We start from the raw sequence: 15377 nt of genomic DNA on the forward strand, positions 1-15377 counted from the left end.
CTTACTGCCAAAGAACTTGCCATAACCATTGGCATCTTATTCACTAACTCCTCCCTTTTCTGGGGAAATTATAGCACAGGCAGATGTCCTTTTAGAGTTAGATAAAAATGTTGATAGACCAAGAGGAATAACTAGCACACAGATCTGGATGAGATGCAAGAGGGCCTGTGGGCCGATTCATAGCCCTAGGCGAGTTCCCTTAAAGCTCCTTTGCTGTTTCTTCCCATTCCGTCTGGTAGTAGGAGGAATGATGTGGGTGTTTCTTCTCTCTCCTCTTCTCTAGTTTTAAACCTGCTTTTTAAAAATGTCTGTGTAATTTGAAATAATTGTTTACTTTCCTGTTTATGGCCACAGTTTATCTTCTGTGGGATTTGTCCCTTGATGTCCTGAATTGAGAATGAAATTTATCTTAGCAAAAGAAGAGACCAGGGACATATGTCAGAATGCACAAACACACAAAAAACAGTCTATTTTTTTTCAAATGGGCCAGGCTGGCAGTTTTTATGGTGCATAAGCTTCAAAGGTGACAGCCTAATAAAAAGAATACAAACATAGTTCAAGGTGACATTAATTTCTTAAAAGACTTTTAAAATATTTTTATTTATTTCTGTTGGCCATTCCCCTGTAGGTACAAACTGCATTAATATGTGATCTAACTGGTTAATGAATCACACTAAAATAGTTGGGGACTTTTATTTTAGAGAAAAATAGATTAAAATATGAAGATTGCTTCCATTTTAAAGTTCATGAAGCAGCTTCGGATTCCTCCTCTTGAGAGTTTTAAGGTTCCCTGTTTTCATTGCCAATGATTTAATCTGATTTTTTTTTTTTTAAGAAGTCTATCCTATTGTTCTACTGTATGCACTTTTTAATGAGATTTGGAATATAAATGGAGTTTTGCAGGCAAGAGCTGGCAAAAACCAGTATATATAGTACATTATGATCTCAACAGAGTACAAAGGATAATAAAATGGTTATCCAAGGTTTACAGTATTTTTTTTTAAAGTATAAGCAACTCAGATCAAATCTCACTCTTAATCCAACATGGATTATCAGAGTTATCAGAATTATTTTCAAATCCTTTTTGTGAAACTGCCTAGCATTCTTTACTCTGATTTACTAGTTATTGTCAACCAATGTGACAAGTATATTACCAGATTTCTTCAAATTGCTGTGATAACTAGGCCGTTTACCCTTGTGCTTAACTGATGTCCCACATGCTCTTGTGATGTGGCAGTGTCACAGGTCATGGTGTAATAGTAATGGTGATAATGATGAGTATGATGATAACACTTTAGAAATGGACTTAACCAGAAATATAACAGGCAAAGAACATAGGGAGCTATAGAATTCTTCTTTCTTCCCACCCCTTATGTTTTTTCAGTAGCAGCACCCAACATAAGCTACACACTCCTGGTTACACTACATGATCCTGATGGCGTGGCTGCACAGTCTCCTTTGTCCACATTGCTTCATGCTAAAGAAGTACTATAAATAAAGAAAGAAAACAGTGCTTTAAAAATAGATCAATACATGCTCACCCTTCAACAAACTCAACCAAAAGTGATTTTAGTAAAATAAAACTTAAAGCATATCTAAACAAATGCAGTTGTTGCTAGCAGCTTGTTTTATCGTTCCATTTGGGAATCACTCCCTTTCCCTGTGAACATACTGAAATCTTACTGAAGCTAGGAAAATAACATTTGCATGTATTTGCTGCAAAGGAGAAAGATGGAAGTTGACTGGTGTTTGTTTGTTTTTGTTTTGGTTTTGGTTTTTTTAATTGGGTACTAGATCCTTAATCCATGCCAGTTTAGTATCTTAACATTTAATCTCTGCTCCGTTTCAATTTTGGGACATGGAAGAATCTGTGGAAGCTATGGATGGATGGAACTTACACAAAAGGCTCAGAAGAGCAAGTTTGTGTTGTAATAACTGTCTGCAGAGAAGCTGAGCATTAATCCTAAGCCTATTTTTCCATTTGTCTGGTTGTCTCTTTATGACTAGATCCCAATAAATTCACTTGATGCCCTATTTCTTTGTCCTGATGTTTGTCTGGCTTCCTCCCCTTACTTTAAAGCACTTGGTTACAAAAGTCCTTGATGATGTCTTGGCTCTGCTTAGTTAAGGTCAGTTGAAATTTTACCATTGACTTCAGCGGGCATTGGAGTTAGGTCAGAAGAGAGTAAGTATATTTGAAAACGGTCTTTCACATGTCTCTGTCTGGGTACAAGAAAAGTAAGTACCAAGATTTGGATGTAGGGTTGAACATGCCAAAAATGGCCCGACATTCAATGAATTGAAATCTGGTGGTAGCTGTGTATGCTTAGACTACTGACAATCAGGACATTCTTGTTTAAATGCCTGAATATTGTCTTATAAAATTAAGTGCTCAAATTTGAAAGTGTCAACTTTTGGTCATTTTATCAGAGACTATATTTAATTCAGATATTTGTACACATCTACTCTTGTGGCTTCCTCTGTTATGTTTGATACCTTTTAGTTCTTCTGCTATAGAAATAAATTAAGCAAATAATTAATATTGATAAATAATAATGTAAACTAATCAGCAAAGATAAAAGGAACATCTCATAAAAGAATTCATTAAAAATAAAACTATCTTGCTCATAAATGACTGAGTATACCCATCAGATCTTATTTGAGCTTCTGCAGTGTGTTGTTAAGCTATTAACTCATTAAAACACAAAGAATAGCATAAGACTGTATAGTGATAACAATCTGTACATTCAGGGTCTTTTAAAATCTTAAAACAGTGAAAAAGAAAAAGTTATTTTTGAAAACTGTCGAATTTGAGGATTTAGTATTTTTCAGCTGAGATGGGCACGAACTTAGAGAAAATACAAAACTATACAGCAAAATACAATCTATTACAGAGTCCTTAGAGCATCATCAAAACCATAAGGTCATCTTTTCATCTGGTTCACAAAATGGAATTTACTTGTATTACTGAATGCTAAATTTTATTTTCCACAAACATAAAAATTTGTTTCTAGTAAGTGGCTTCTGATTATTTTTCAAATCCCAAGTACATCTAAGTAGAGGTGATAGCTAGCACCATTGGTAGTAAGAAAGAAGAAACCCTTTCACCCTTTCAGTATTAATCTCTGTATGTTCTGGTAAGGTTTAAAATTCTGTGCTGTACTTTTGCTTCATTTATTTCTTGCCTCAGTAAGTTTTAGACTGAAAACGTATAGATGGTTAAGCAGGTATTTGGAGCCTTTGTCAAAGAACCAGATCAAATGGCGATGATTGAGGAGGTCTGTGAAGAGCATGTGCAGGAGGGGGAGAGGCTAATGGTGGATTATGGTCAGACCAGAACTTTCAGTCTCCACAGAAATTCTGCATGTACCTTGGATCAGCTTGATTTGCTGAGAAATTGTTCGAAGTCAGGACTGAGGTTCAACTCTGACAAGATCCAGTTGGGTATGCAAAGCTGTTCTAAAAATGCATAAAAGGCTTCTATCAGTGATGGCTGTCCACATGTGCAACCTTGTCCCCAAAGTGCTGCTTTAAATCACCTCAGCAGTTTCTTCTTTATTTATTAACCTTTATTTTAAAGGAAAGGAGAAAAAACATGGTTCTTAAGTTCTAAATTAACACCAGATATTTAAGGCGATGGTCATGTATTTAGTAGTTATGTAACTCTTCTTACAAATTATGATATGTCTTGGTTTTCTTTCTTTTTCTTTACAGTTTGTGGCCCATCCAAACTGTCAGCAACAGCTACTGACTATCTGGTATGAAAATCTCTCAGGATTACGGGAGCAGACCATAGCTATCAAGTGTCTGGTTGTGCTGGTTGTGGCATTGGGCCTTCCATTTCTAGCCATTGGTTATTGGATTGCACCATGTAGCAGGGTACTGAATTTTATAAATTATGTGTTTTGTACTATGCTGGGAGCTGTTTTTCAATTTCTGGCATTCAAAATGCAACATTGTACCTCTAATTCTGCTGCTTCCAAATTTTAACTAATTAATTATATTTTTAGTAATCTCTAGTCTTGAGATGCTATTTGTTTTATTTGCATTGTAAAGAGGGGACCACAGTGATGAAGCATGAAAATAAATTGTTGTTAAGTGTAAAGAAAGAAAAAAACCCTTCTCTGAGACTTTTTTTTTCTTTCCTTTTTTAAATTTCCATAGATCGTGCTCACCTCACAATCTCTGCTATGTAATTGTATTTGTATTAGTAACATGGAGTTTTTTGAAAGTCACCACTCAGATTCTGTATTAGGTCTCCTATGATGGCATCTTAAGATCTGATGCTGTTCCCATATAAACCATTAGCAGAACATCTGTTGACTTCGCTGATGCAGAACTTAATCTTAAGTAAGATATTTGTTATTCCTGCCCTAGGAGGTCTGTTTACCAGGTGAACCATAGAGCAGAAATTAAATTAAACACAGTATTCCAACCATGTGGTAGGGTATATTTGTAAAAGAGTGCAACTGTAAACTTTAACCTCTTCAAAATTTTTTGAAAATATATGGGTGTTTCCAGCTTTCCTGATGATCTCACAAGGAAAATAACAGCAGTTTCTTTGAAATCTTTACAGTCTGTAGCATGTGAATTGTCTGCAAATGAAGCATATTGATAGATCTTTGGTAAATCAGAAGAAGGAATATTTCTCTGTTACATTAACTTTTTCTTAAATTTTAAGTAAATCTAATTCTGTGCTGAACGTGGTCATTCAATTTTATTTCCTTAACAAGTGTACAGCAAAGAAATGTGAGTTTCACTCATTTATATTTTGCTCTTGTAGTTGACCTCAAAAAGGGTAAGATTTTGCTCATCTCCTGCATATTTCAAGGGAACCCGATGTTTTCTCAGGGTTAAATATTTATTTACTTTAAAGATAAGCCTTTTTATGAAAATCGTGTAATAGTTATTCTCATTATTCTCTGAAATGTCACGTTCTATGAATATCTGTAGTAAAGATATTCCTCATTCACAGCTCCATATCATAGAAATGTATCAATATATTTTTAGCTGATGTCTAATATGGAAAAGTGACATTTGTCCTTGAGCTTTAATTCCCAGTACCAGAAACACCTGACATTTTTCCTAATGCTCATGTCAAATAAAAGTACTGTACATTCAGATCAGCTGTTTGATATTGTAATTTCAAAATGCTTTCTAAAGGTCAGGAACAGGAAGGGAACCTGAGATTGTTTACACAGGTAGTAAATGCCGTTTAGTGTGTGCTGGTCCGCTTAGTTCATAGTAGCTGACCCCAGTTTCAGGAAGACCATTCCTTGAAATGAGAACGCTACTTCCAGTTCCCTATCTGCTGAACTTGTTTTTTTTCTTCTTATACAATACTGGTGATAATGCAGCTCTTCACAGGGGATATTGGAATCTTGCATAATATTGGTGATGTATGTGATAGTTTATCACATTAGAACTGTGTGTTAACATTAATAAAGGTCGGGCATTATGTGCGGAGCAGTATATTGTTCTGTTGTACTGAAGGAGACAGGAGACCTTTGGCCTTAAAAGGTGTGCAGCAACTAAGATGAAGAAGTTTGTCTAGCATCTACCTTGTCACACCTTGTGCAGAGATGGGAACATGTGTTCTGTGGATGGAATATACTAGCCAGAGATGAGAAGATGAGTCTAATTTTTCCTAGAGCTATAGTCATAGACAAACTAATAGTACGCTTTTGTTAGTAGGGAAAGCCTTTTGCTACTTGGAGATTTTATTTATTTTCCATGGGCTTGCATCTGCCTTCCCCATTGTTATCTGTGGGCATTAGATGAAACTTTCTGGTCACAGCCATTGTACATTTGTAATTCCTTGGAGTGTTTCCCCTCAAACATTGCCATCTAGAGTTTATGCAATAACATGAACACTCACTAACAGGACAACACACTCCATGAGGCTGCCTTCGGGAGACTTTTGTCTGAAATGGTAAAGCAATCACAGTTCAGTGCACTTGGAAGAGCATATTTTAAAAATGAGGTTTCAGACTGTCCTGAGCTCTGAATGCCCATTTATGCTTCTGGAATGCCTGATGAAAGAGTTTGTTTCTTTGAGAAAACTGAGTGACTGCTTTTGTTCTGCCTTTGCAGCTTGGAAGAATTCTTCGAAGTCCATTTATGAAATTTGTGGCACATGCAGCATCCTTCATTATTTTCCTAGGCCTGCTGGTGTTCAATGCTTCAGACAGATTTGAAGGTATAACAACGCTGCCGAATGTCACTGTTACTGATTACCCTAAGCAGATCTTTAGGGTGAAGACTACCCAGTTCACCTGGACAGAAATGCTGATCATGGTATGGGTACTTGGTAGGTATATTGCCCCTTCATCTTTGTCAACTGTTTTCTTGCAGATATTAATTTTAAAAGGAGGGAGAGAAGCCCAGGTCCTAAACCTTTGCTCCGGCTGCTGCGCGGTTAGGATAAACCCTTAAGGCAGATAACAGCGCATTAGAACTGGTGAGACCATCAGAGCATCTCTGTGCTGCACCCTCTTGCAGCATGGGGTAAAATTTTATTTGCTGATTTGCCGCACTGTTCGGTGATTCTGGCATTTGTAACAGGAGCACACGTTTGCTGAAGAGAACGCCACAGAAATTATACTTTACTGAAGTGGTTTTCTTAAATAGTATCAGGAAGCCTACTCTGCTTTATGTGCCAGAAGGTCAGGAGTTCCTACTGCTCGGTGTTAATGTGCTAGCACATCGGTGCTTGTGTGGCATTGCTGCCTAGGTCGCATTTGGGGAAATTACAGTTTCTACCAGTGCCAAGGGTCTAATGAGTCAGTTCTCATTACTCAGTTTTTTTCACAAAACCTGATCAGCTGTCAGCCTGTTTGAAACTGTATGGCAGAAAATGCTATCTTCTAGCATTTTGCCAGTGAGGTGCTTTTGTGTAGCAAAATGTCTGTTAGCCACATGATAATGTAGCATGCTCAGCTTTTACAGGCAGTGGAAGAGAAAGGAAGTGTTGCTGTGGCTGCTGCATGAAGGTGCCTCACTTTACCTTTTGAATCACCTATATCTCCTGGTTTAAGCACAGCTTTATCTGAACCTATATTAGGGTAGGGAGATGCATATCCCTTCTATGCTGCCTTTCGGTAGTCGCAGCATATACTTGTGGGGAGCAGCCTCTTTATTTGATGGAAGGCAAGGGCTGAGATTTCGGTGGTTTCTAGGACTCAGTCACTGTGAGTAGTTTCTTGGGCACTCAGAGACAAGCAGCTTCAAACCAATCGAGTGCGTGGCTGCTGTGCGTATGGTTGGGATGGCAGCAGTACCGCTCTGAATTAACCCAGCCAGGGAAGCAAGAAAAAAAGTTGTGGGGTTGTGGTTTTGTTGTTTGGGTTTTTTTCCTAAGAAATTTTTTTGAAGAGAAAGTCTTGATTCGCAACAACTGCATCTAGGTTATGATGAGGCTGTGATCTGGATTAATTCTGCATAAATGAATTTCTGAGGAGAACCTTGAGTAAGAAAACTGAATTACACATAGCCAAATTCCACTTTCGATGCTGAAAAGCATTTTATTCTGTAAAGTGGAGAACCAGTAGTATAATTGTACCATTTATATTTGGTCATCTGTGTAGTTGGGTAGTTGTGCTCCTCTGTAAAAATTAATCCTTCTGATTCAGAAGTGTGTTATGAATGTCAGTGGTAAGGAAATGAGAGGCATTCTTTTTCCACATTTAATGTTTTTCCTTCTTTAGAAGTATGACATACCGTTATTTTGTTAGGCCACAATACTTCCACTGCAAAGCCGTGGAGATGTCTGAGCTTTATTCCTGCATATCAATTAATACCTTGCCATTTGATTAATCCTGTTGAAACCACGAGAGCCTTACTCAAGGTATATGATGACACTGTGACACTGCAGATAAGTGTATTTTTGCTCCACTGGTACCACGTGGTTTCATGAAATGGGAGAATGCAGAGAGTTTGAATGAAAAGAGTTTGGCCAAGATTGCTATGTCTTTTTCATTTCTTGTTGCAGGTATGATGTGGTCAGAATGCAAAGAGCTGTGGCTGGAAGGACCCAGGGAATATATTTTGCAGTTATGGAATGTTTTGGATTTTGGGATGCTGTCCATTTTCATCGCTGCTTTCACAGCAAGGCTTCTGGCATTCTTGCAGGCCACAAAAGCGCAACAATATGTGGACAACTACATTGAGGAGAATGATCTCTCTGAGGTCACGCTTCCTCCAGAAATAGAGTATTTTACTTATGGTGAGTTTAACTTTTCTGCAACACAGATCTGAACATAAAAAAACCTGGTAGGATGCACTAGCATTTTGAAGCCTTAAGATGAATATTTCCACATGTTTGTGTTTATAGCATTGTCTAACCATTTCTGCCTCAATATTTTTGTTTCTATGCTATTTAAACAGTAGGTGTTATGACGCAAATTTGACAAATAAGTTTGCTAATATATTAAAACCAAACAATAGGCATAAGGACAAAGTCAGTTCAAATGTAGCTGTCCATAATTTTGTTGTAACTGTTTATCTTAGAGCTAAATTTCACCCTCTTTGATTTTAAACATTTACAAGGTGTATTTTATTCTTGGCTTAGTGCACAACAGAGAAAATCTTGATGTGAATTTTTTTTGGTTAGTTCAGTTGCTTGATACAGTTATTCATATTCGTAAAGATCTGACAGCATTTCCTGCTGAAGGAAGGATGCTGGCCCAGTAAAGATCTGCTCAAATAGAATAAAAGTACTAAATAGTTACTGTAGTGCAGGAATTGTAATTAAAGGTGTGATGAATCTACGTTTGCAATACCAGCAAAGGCTGTATTTGCTGCTGACGGTGTATTTTAGCATATGCTTTATGAACTCCAATATATTATAATAGCAGACTTGGTTTTGTTATTTACGTTAATTGCTATGTAATCAATTGTAATTTGTACCATGTGTTTCTAAATGTGTATTTACATATGTATTTTGATATGAAACACATCTTAATTTAGTGTTATTTTGCTAAGATGGTGCATTAATTCACATAATAAACAATTTATTAACTTATATATAAACTCAATTGTTTCTGTGCATATTCTCTGTAAAAACCATGATCCTACTTCCATTGAGGTAAATGGCAAAAATCTTCATTATTTCAATGGGAACTAGGTTATATCCTGAACTTGTAACAATGAAAAAAGCTTGGTGTGATTAATAAATGAAATTGTTCATCAACCAACACTGTTAACTTCCCATCAGTGAAACACAAAACATTAATAAATTTCTGGCTTTAGCATAGTGCTTATTAAGATAACTAATAATGCAGTTGTATTAAGAAGAGCAATAAGGAATTATTTATTGTTATATAGTTCAGGTTAAAATACAAACTATAGACAAAAATGTTGTTTCTTCAAGTACAGTTTTTCTTCTAGCAAAAGGTCATGTAACTTATATTCATTGTTTGTGACTTAAAGGAAATAGGAATAGAGTAGCAACTACTAGACTTCTCAAATATTTGTCTCAAGTAAATTCAGACATGTTCATGGAAAAATCCTATCAAGAATTATTTTTCAATATTGTGATAAATGAGTAACTCCTTATATTTACCCCTATATTTTGTGTTTTCCAGCTAGAGATAAATGGCTCCCATCTGATCCTCAGATAATATCTGAAGGCCTTTATGCAATTGCTGTCGTTCTTAGCTTTTCTCGGATTGCGTACATCCTGCCTGCAAATGAGAGTTTTGGGCCCTTGCAGATTTCACTTGGAAGGACTGTTAAGGACATCTTCAAGTTTATGGTCCTTTTTATTATGGTATTTCTTGCATTTATGATTGGAATGTTCATACTGTATTCTTACTACCTTGGAGCTAAACTAAACCCAGCCTTTACAACGTAAGTATGACGTTACATTTAAGTAAAAAGCCAGTATGAAACTTTCAGGTTTTTCACTAAGGTAGCAATGTCTGTGAGGTATTGCGTGCTCTCTCCTAGCATTAAAATAAAACTGAAGACAGTTGAAATCAGTGGAAAATCAGGTATCTCAGAACCTTAGAAAGCAGAATACAAAAGACCAATTCTTTCCTACTTGTATAATGGAAGCTTTCATTGCAGTCTAAAATAATGTTACCTGTATATTATGTTAATTACACAGACTCGTGGACAACCAAATGCAAGAAAAAATTACTGATATCTTCTGAATGACATTTTCCCAAAACAACTGCTAGAATTGTAATCTTTAACTGGGCTCTGTCAGACCTAACTGATACACAGAGAGATTTAGCCTAGGTATCAATAACAGGCCTCCAAATAATTTTAATTTGTCAAGCAACAGAGATAGTGATTCTGTAGACGGCATGTTTCTCTCTTAAACTAGTACTAAAACAAACCTATAAACTGCATTGGACTCTTTTGGATCCTGGTTTACTGTCTAGATGATAACTGCTTATTACTGTTAGTCACTTGAGTACAGCAGAATGGTAGTTACAAGTCTCTCTTCATGCAATGAGATTGCTTGCAATGATCTCCAAATTTTTTTTGTTTGCTTGGTTTTTTACTTCCTCAAACAAGGAGATGCTGGAAGTGATAAATATTTAGGATGTTCCAAACCAGAAGTAATTCCACAGGATGGTGAAATTCAGAACTTTTCCTTTTCTCCTATCTTTCTACAGGAGACATGACTTCTGTAAAAACTGCCATATTTTCATGTAGTTGATTCCATGACTTCTCCTTAATTTGAGCCTGCTTTTTGCCCTTGCTGTTACTCATTGTCTTTTCTTTAGATAAATAATGACATATAATGATACTTTAGTTACATTATTTGATATTGGGTGTCTAGTATGCATACTATTTGAATGCTTATTAATATTCATTTCTTAAACAGTGGTGCTATTTTACTAGACTGTACATCCATTCGGATATTATTTGCTTTTAAAAATCATTTATCAGTGTTAAAACACGTGATTCAAGACATGTGTACTGGCGTATTTTAGTTACACTTATTAAAATACAGCTGACGATTCACTTTTTGGCAACACGGAGGAAGAAGTCATTTCCAGTAAACTCTGTAGGGTACAATGGAAGGCACATCAAAATCTTTATTGAATATCAACATCTCTTAGCTTGCATTTGTTAGCCCACCTCTCAGTGAGGCAGGATAGAGCTTTGCAGTGAGCTGTGTCCTGACTGCAGGACAGGTCAACCTGTAGCAATGTTTCCTGAGAGGAAAGAGGAATGGCAGAGTGAGGAGGAGAGCTTGGAGAGGATCCACTCTCAAAGGCCCTGAAGGCTTGTAGAGCTGTCTGAGAGCCCTTGGCAGCTCAGTTCCCCAGGAATTGCCCTGACCATGGGATGGAGACAAGAGCATAGAGGCAGTGGGTCCTGGACCCAGAGCCTTAAAGGGTATTTAGGTGCCTTCCTCCTGTTGGAAGTGCCTGGCTCCCACTGATTTCAACAAGTCTTGGACAATTCCCGTGAAATCTATTTGCTTTGTCAGTTTTGTTGCTGAACCTGCTGCTACCCACTTCTGAGCGCACCCTTCCTAATGGAAGGTTTAATCAGAAGCTCTTGAAAGGAGTGCAGCAGTTTCCTTCCCATCAGCCCCATTTTTAGCTTTATTAGGACAGGGAAGGTCTGCCCCCTGCGGAGTTAGACTGGAAAATAATGAGATGAGAATATGCTTCATCTCAAACTCTGGAAGTAGAATACCTTTCTAATTCCTGGAGTGTTGTTTTGCATGTATTATTACAAGTCTATTATCTATGATGGATAGGTGGAGAAATTGAACATAGTGTGAAAAATATTTTCTTGCATGTTTGTTGTTTTGATTAGCGCTCTACAAAGCTGGCTCACAGACAAATTACTTGAGATTGTTTATCATTTACTGTAAACACAACTGATATATTTATTTGTGTAGTTAGTAATAATGCCTTCCTCTTTTTTTTTTCCTACAGAGTGGAAGAAAGTTTCAAGACCTTATTTTGGTCAATATTTGGCTTGTCTGAAGTAACCTCTGTTGTCCTCAAATATGATCATAAGTTCATAGAGAACATTGGTTATGTTCTTTATGGCATATATAATGTAACGATGGTGGTAGTTCTGCTCAACATGCTGATTGCTATGATCAACAGTTCATACCAAGAAATTGAGGTGGGCTCTGTTCTCAAGTTGTTCTCTTTTGTTACGTTGAAAAAGGGCAGAATTACTAGCAATTATATCAATGAGTACATCTTGATAGGCAAAAGTACAGTGAAGAGATTACCTCAGTAAAGGACCAGAAAAATACCATGTTGCTAGGACTGACACTATTTAAGAACCCAGCCAAGCTGCAGAACCTTGCAGGATCTGAATAAGTAGTTCATGTTGTGCCATGTATATGCATCTAAGGAGATGTCCTCCATCCAGAAATCTTAAAATCTAAAGTAATATACAAATGAAGACTGCTGTGAGGTAGAAAACAAAGTTACTGAGCATAACATTTTAGACATGGGTGGTTCATTGCCAGTTTGCTTAGGGTGCTTATCGCATGTTTCCTTAATGTAGTGCACTTCAGTCTTTGACAGATCATTAGGATATGGATTAATGTATTTTGATGTGTTCTTTCATGGAAATCTGGTTTTTAGTTCCAGTCCTCAAACTTTTTAGCTAAATGTGCAGGAGTTAGACACTTATGCACAGCAGTGATACATGGACATACTTTATTATATTTATATGTCTCTGTACATGGAGTATGATACAGGTACTTACCTTCAAGATTGTTGTGACTGAGTCACACTGCACAATGCTTACACGCTTTGTTTGTAATATGTGCTTTTTTTCCACTTTAGGTACAATATTAAGACTTGATTCTAGGTTTACTGAGCTTTGCCATATGCCCTGAAAACACAGTGGCAGTATTTCTCCAAATCTGCCAAATGGCTCAGTTGAATGAATACTTGAATTTCACACAAGGTTATTGGCTGCATTGCTTGTTAAAAGAGATATATTTTATGTTAATTTCATTACGATGACAGAATATCTTTGTTTTTAAAGAGAATTAGTTAGAGTATTTAGCGTCCAACTCCAATTAAAAAATTCAGAAAATTTAAAGTAGAGAAGATACCTGGGTTATAAAAATAAATCCCAAGTTGCTGAAATGAAAGTAAAAGTACATTTATACTGCCAGCTTTCCAGACCATGAGTTCTGATGTTATTCAAAGAGCACTACATTCACATAGATGTGGGCGCACACCCACACTAGCAGGAAAAAAAAAAAATTTTCTAAGACATAGTGTACAAATGGATATGTCATTTCCAGTATTTTCAGTGACTTCTGGGCAATGTCAGGAAATTCAGCAGGAGAAAACTAGTTACAATAAAGAAAGCTCTCACCTCTGGAGTAAACCAAGTCCAGCCTTGGAATACTTCAGTAAGAATGTGTTAAGACGAAATGAATTTGGCCGTTTTTTAACATGATTTCTTCATGACAACAAAGTTTGTATTTTCTGTACTCCATTATAAATCAGATTTACTTTTCATGGTTATGTAAAAAGCTGCAAGTACTAACATTTTAAACCATGTCTGCCTTGAAGCTAATGCTTTGTCAGTTGTGTGAGTACCAAATTCATGTGACCACTTCAGTGAGAAAAACAAGACTTTAAAAAAAGAAAAAAGTTCCACTTCAAATAGTAGGGAGTTTATATGTTGGCTTTCACTCAGTGCAAAAATAACACTTGTTTAAATGGTTCAAATGCTTTAACTAAGTATTGTCAATAAGACGTTGCCATAAAGAGACAACTGAAATTTAGTTAAAATAGACTTGATAAAGTGGTTACATTTTTGCAGAACTACTGGGAGTCTTACTAACAAGCAAACAACATTTTATGTAAAACCAGAAAAGGTTGGTATTTAAAAGAAGTTTCATTTGGAAGAAGTTTTGCATCTCATATAAAAACAGTTATGTGCTTTGTTTTTATCTTAACACAGGATGACAGTGATGTAGAGTGGAAGTTCGCTCGTTCTAAACTTTGGTTATCGTATTTTGATGATGGAAAAACATTACCTCCACCATTCAGTCTTGTACCAAGCCCCAAATCTTTTTTCTATTTCATCATGAGGATCATTAACTTTTCTAAGTGCAGGAGGAGACGGCTACAGAAGGACATTGAAATGGGAATGGGCAATTCCAAATCTAGGGTAGGTACTGAAATCTTTTCATTGCAGCAAAGATTTGTGTGTCCATTCCAGCATTCTGCTTTTCTTTAACTTTTAGGGTATAATATGTGCTTCTGAAGATAGTACAATAATTAGTCAAGCATTTATATTCATAGATCTGTATTTCAGACTGCCTAAATGTACTGCATAAAACCAAAAAATAGCTATAAATTTTCTTAGGACTACGAGGTCCAATGACTGGAAAAACACAACTAAAACAAAAACAACTGAGTATTCAAAGACGCAAATAATTCCCACAAGGAATGACCTAAATATTGAATAAAGATGCTTTCAGCCTCCATTAGAAAGATTTTTAGTTCAGGGTAAAAAAAGGGGGGGGGGAGGATAAGGAGAGAAAACTTCCTTTCACTAGGACAGGAAAAGGATAAAGTGTGGTCAGTATGATATTCACTTTCTCCTGTCAAAAGCTATGTTCTCAACAAAAGACAACAGGAAAGGGGGGGGGGGGTGGTAATAATAATCTTCAGCACTTCCATGACATTCTAAATTTGGGGATCTAAATGTTCTTTACAAATATTAATGGAATGCAGTGTCACAAAGCCCTTGTGAGAGTTAGATAACAAATCGCCTTGTTTTGCTGATGGCAAACTGGGGCACAGATGGGTTAAAGAGTATATATGTGGCTTCTTTTATAAGTTAGGCTCAAGGCCCTGTGTATTACAAAGACTGAAAGCAATACCTTGAAAATAATTATTTGTTTTACTATAAATTATCAGAAATGTCAAGTCTAGTCATCTTTTCTGAAAGATTTCTCTGGAGCCTAGGACTTCTGAGGTGTTGGTGGTACTGAACCTTCAGTAAAGAAAACATTTTCTCCAGTTTTTGGTAGGCAGTGGAAGTAGATACATGTTTATAAAAATGTCAGTTTAAATCAGTTTAGCTAGAAGCACTTTTTTGGTACTAACTGCTCATCTTCTGCTTTTTAGTGCTCTGAGTGCCTGAACTGCATTAGTTCTCTGCAGTCGCTGTACAGAAGATGTGTTTAAAAAACAAAACAAAGAAACATCAACACCCTAAGATATACTTTTATTACAAAACATTCAGTAGTGCTTATATATCATACAGCAGTACTTACTATCATACTTAGAATGTTAGTCACTAAAGAACTAAAATCCTGTCTGAGTCGCTGCTGAGACAGGTCAGGTGGAGCTAGTTTTCTTTAACTACAAACCAAATTATTTTTCTCTGCAAAAGGCAGCCTACAGCCTCCT

The 15377-nt window shown here is 36.5% G+C and overlaps 1 protein-coding gene across 1 annotated transcript in view; it reads left to right on the top strand.

Annotated features, from left to right (window-relative positions):
- The window catches only part of TRPC3 (transient receptor potential cation channel subfamily C member 3), a 46085-nt gene that overhangs the window by 25026 nt on the left and 5682 nt on the right, over window positions 1-15377 (top strand). The window contains exons 4-9 of the mRNA XM_069798597.1: window positions 3715-3879; window positions 6094-6310; window positions 7991-8224; window positions 9585-9849; window positions 11907-12102; window positions 13918-14127. Of these exons, the coding sequence (XP_069654698.1) occupies window positions 3715-3879; window positions 6094-6310; window positions 7991-8224; window positions 9585-9849; window positions 11907-12102; window positions 13918-14127 (1287 nt within the window). The remainder of the gene's footprint in view (window positions 1-3714; window positions 3880-6093; window positions 6311-7990; window positions 8225-9584; window positions 9850-11906; window positions 12103-13917; window positions 14128-15377) is intronic.

This window comes from Haliaeetus albicilla, chromosome 1 (assembly GCF_947461875.1).
Source record: "Haliaeetus albicilla chromosome 1, bHalAlb1.1, whole genome shotgun sequence".
In the NCBI taxonomy this organism is placed as follows: Eukaryota; Metazoa; Chordata; class Aves; order Accipitriformes; family Accipitridae; genus Haliaeetus; species Haliaeetus albicilla.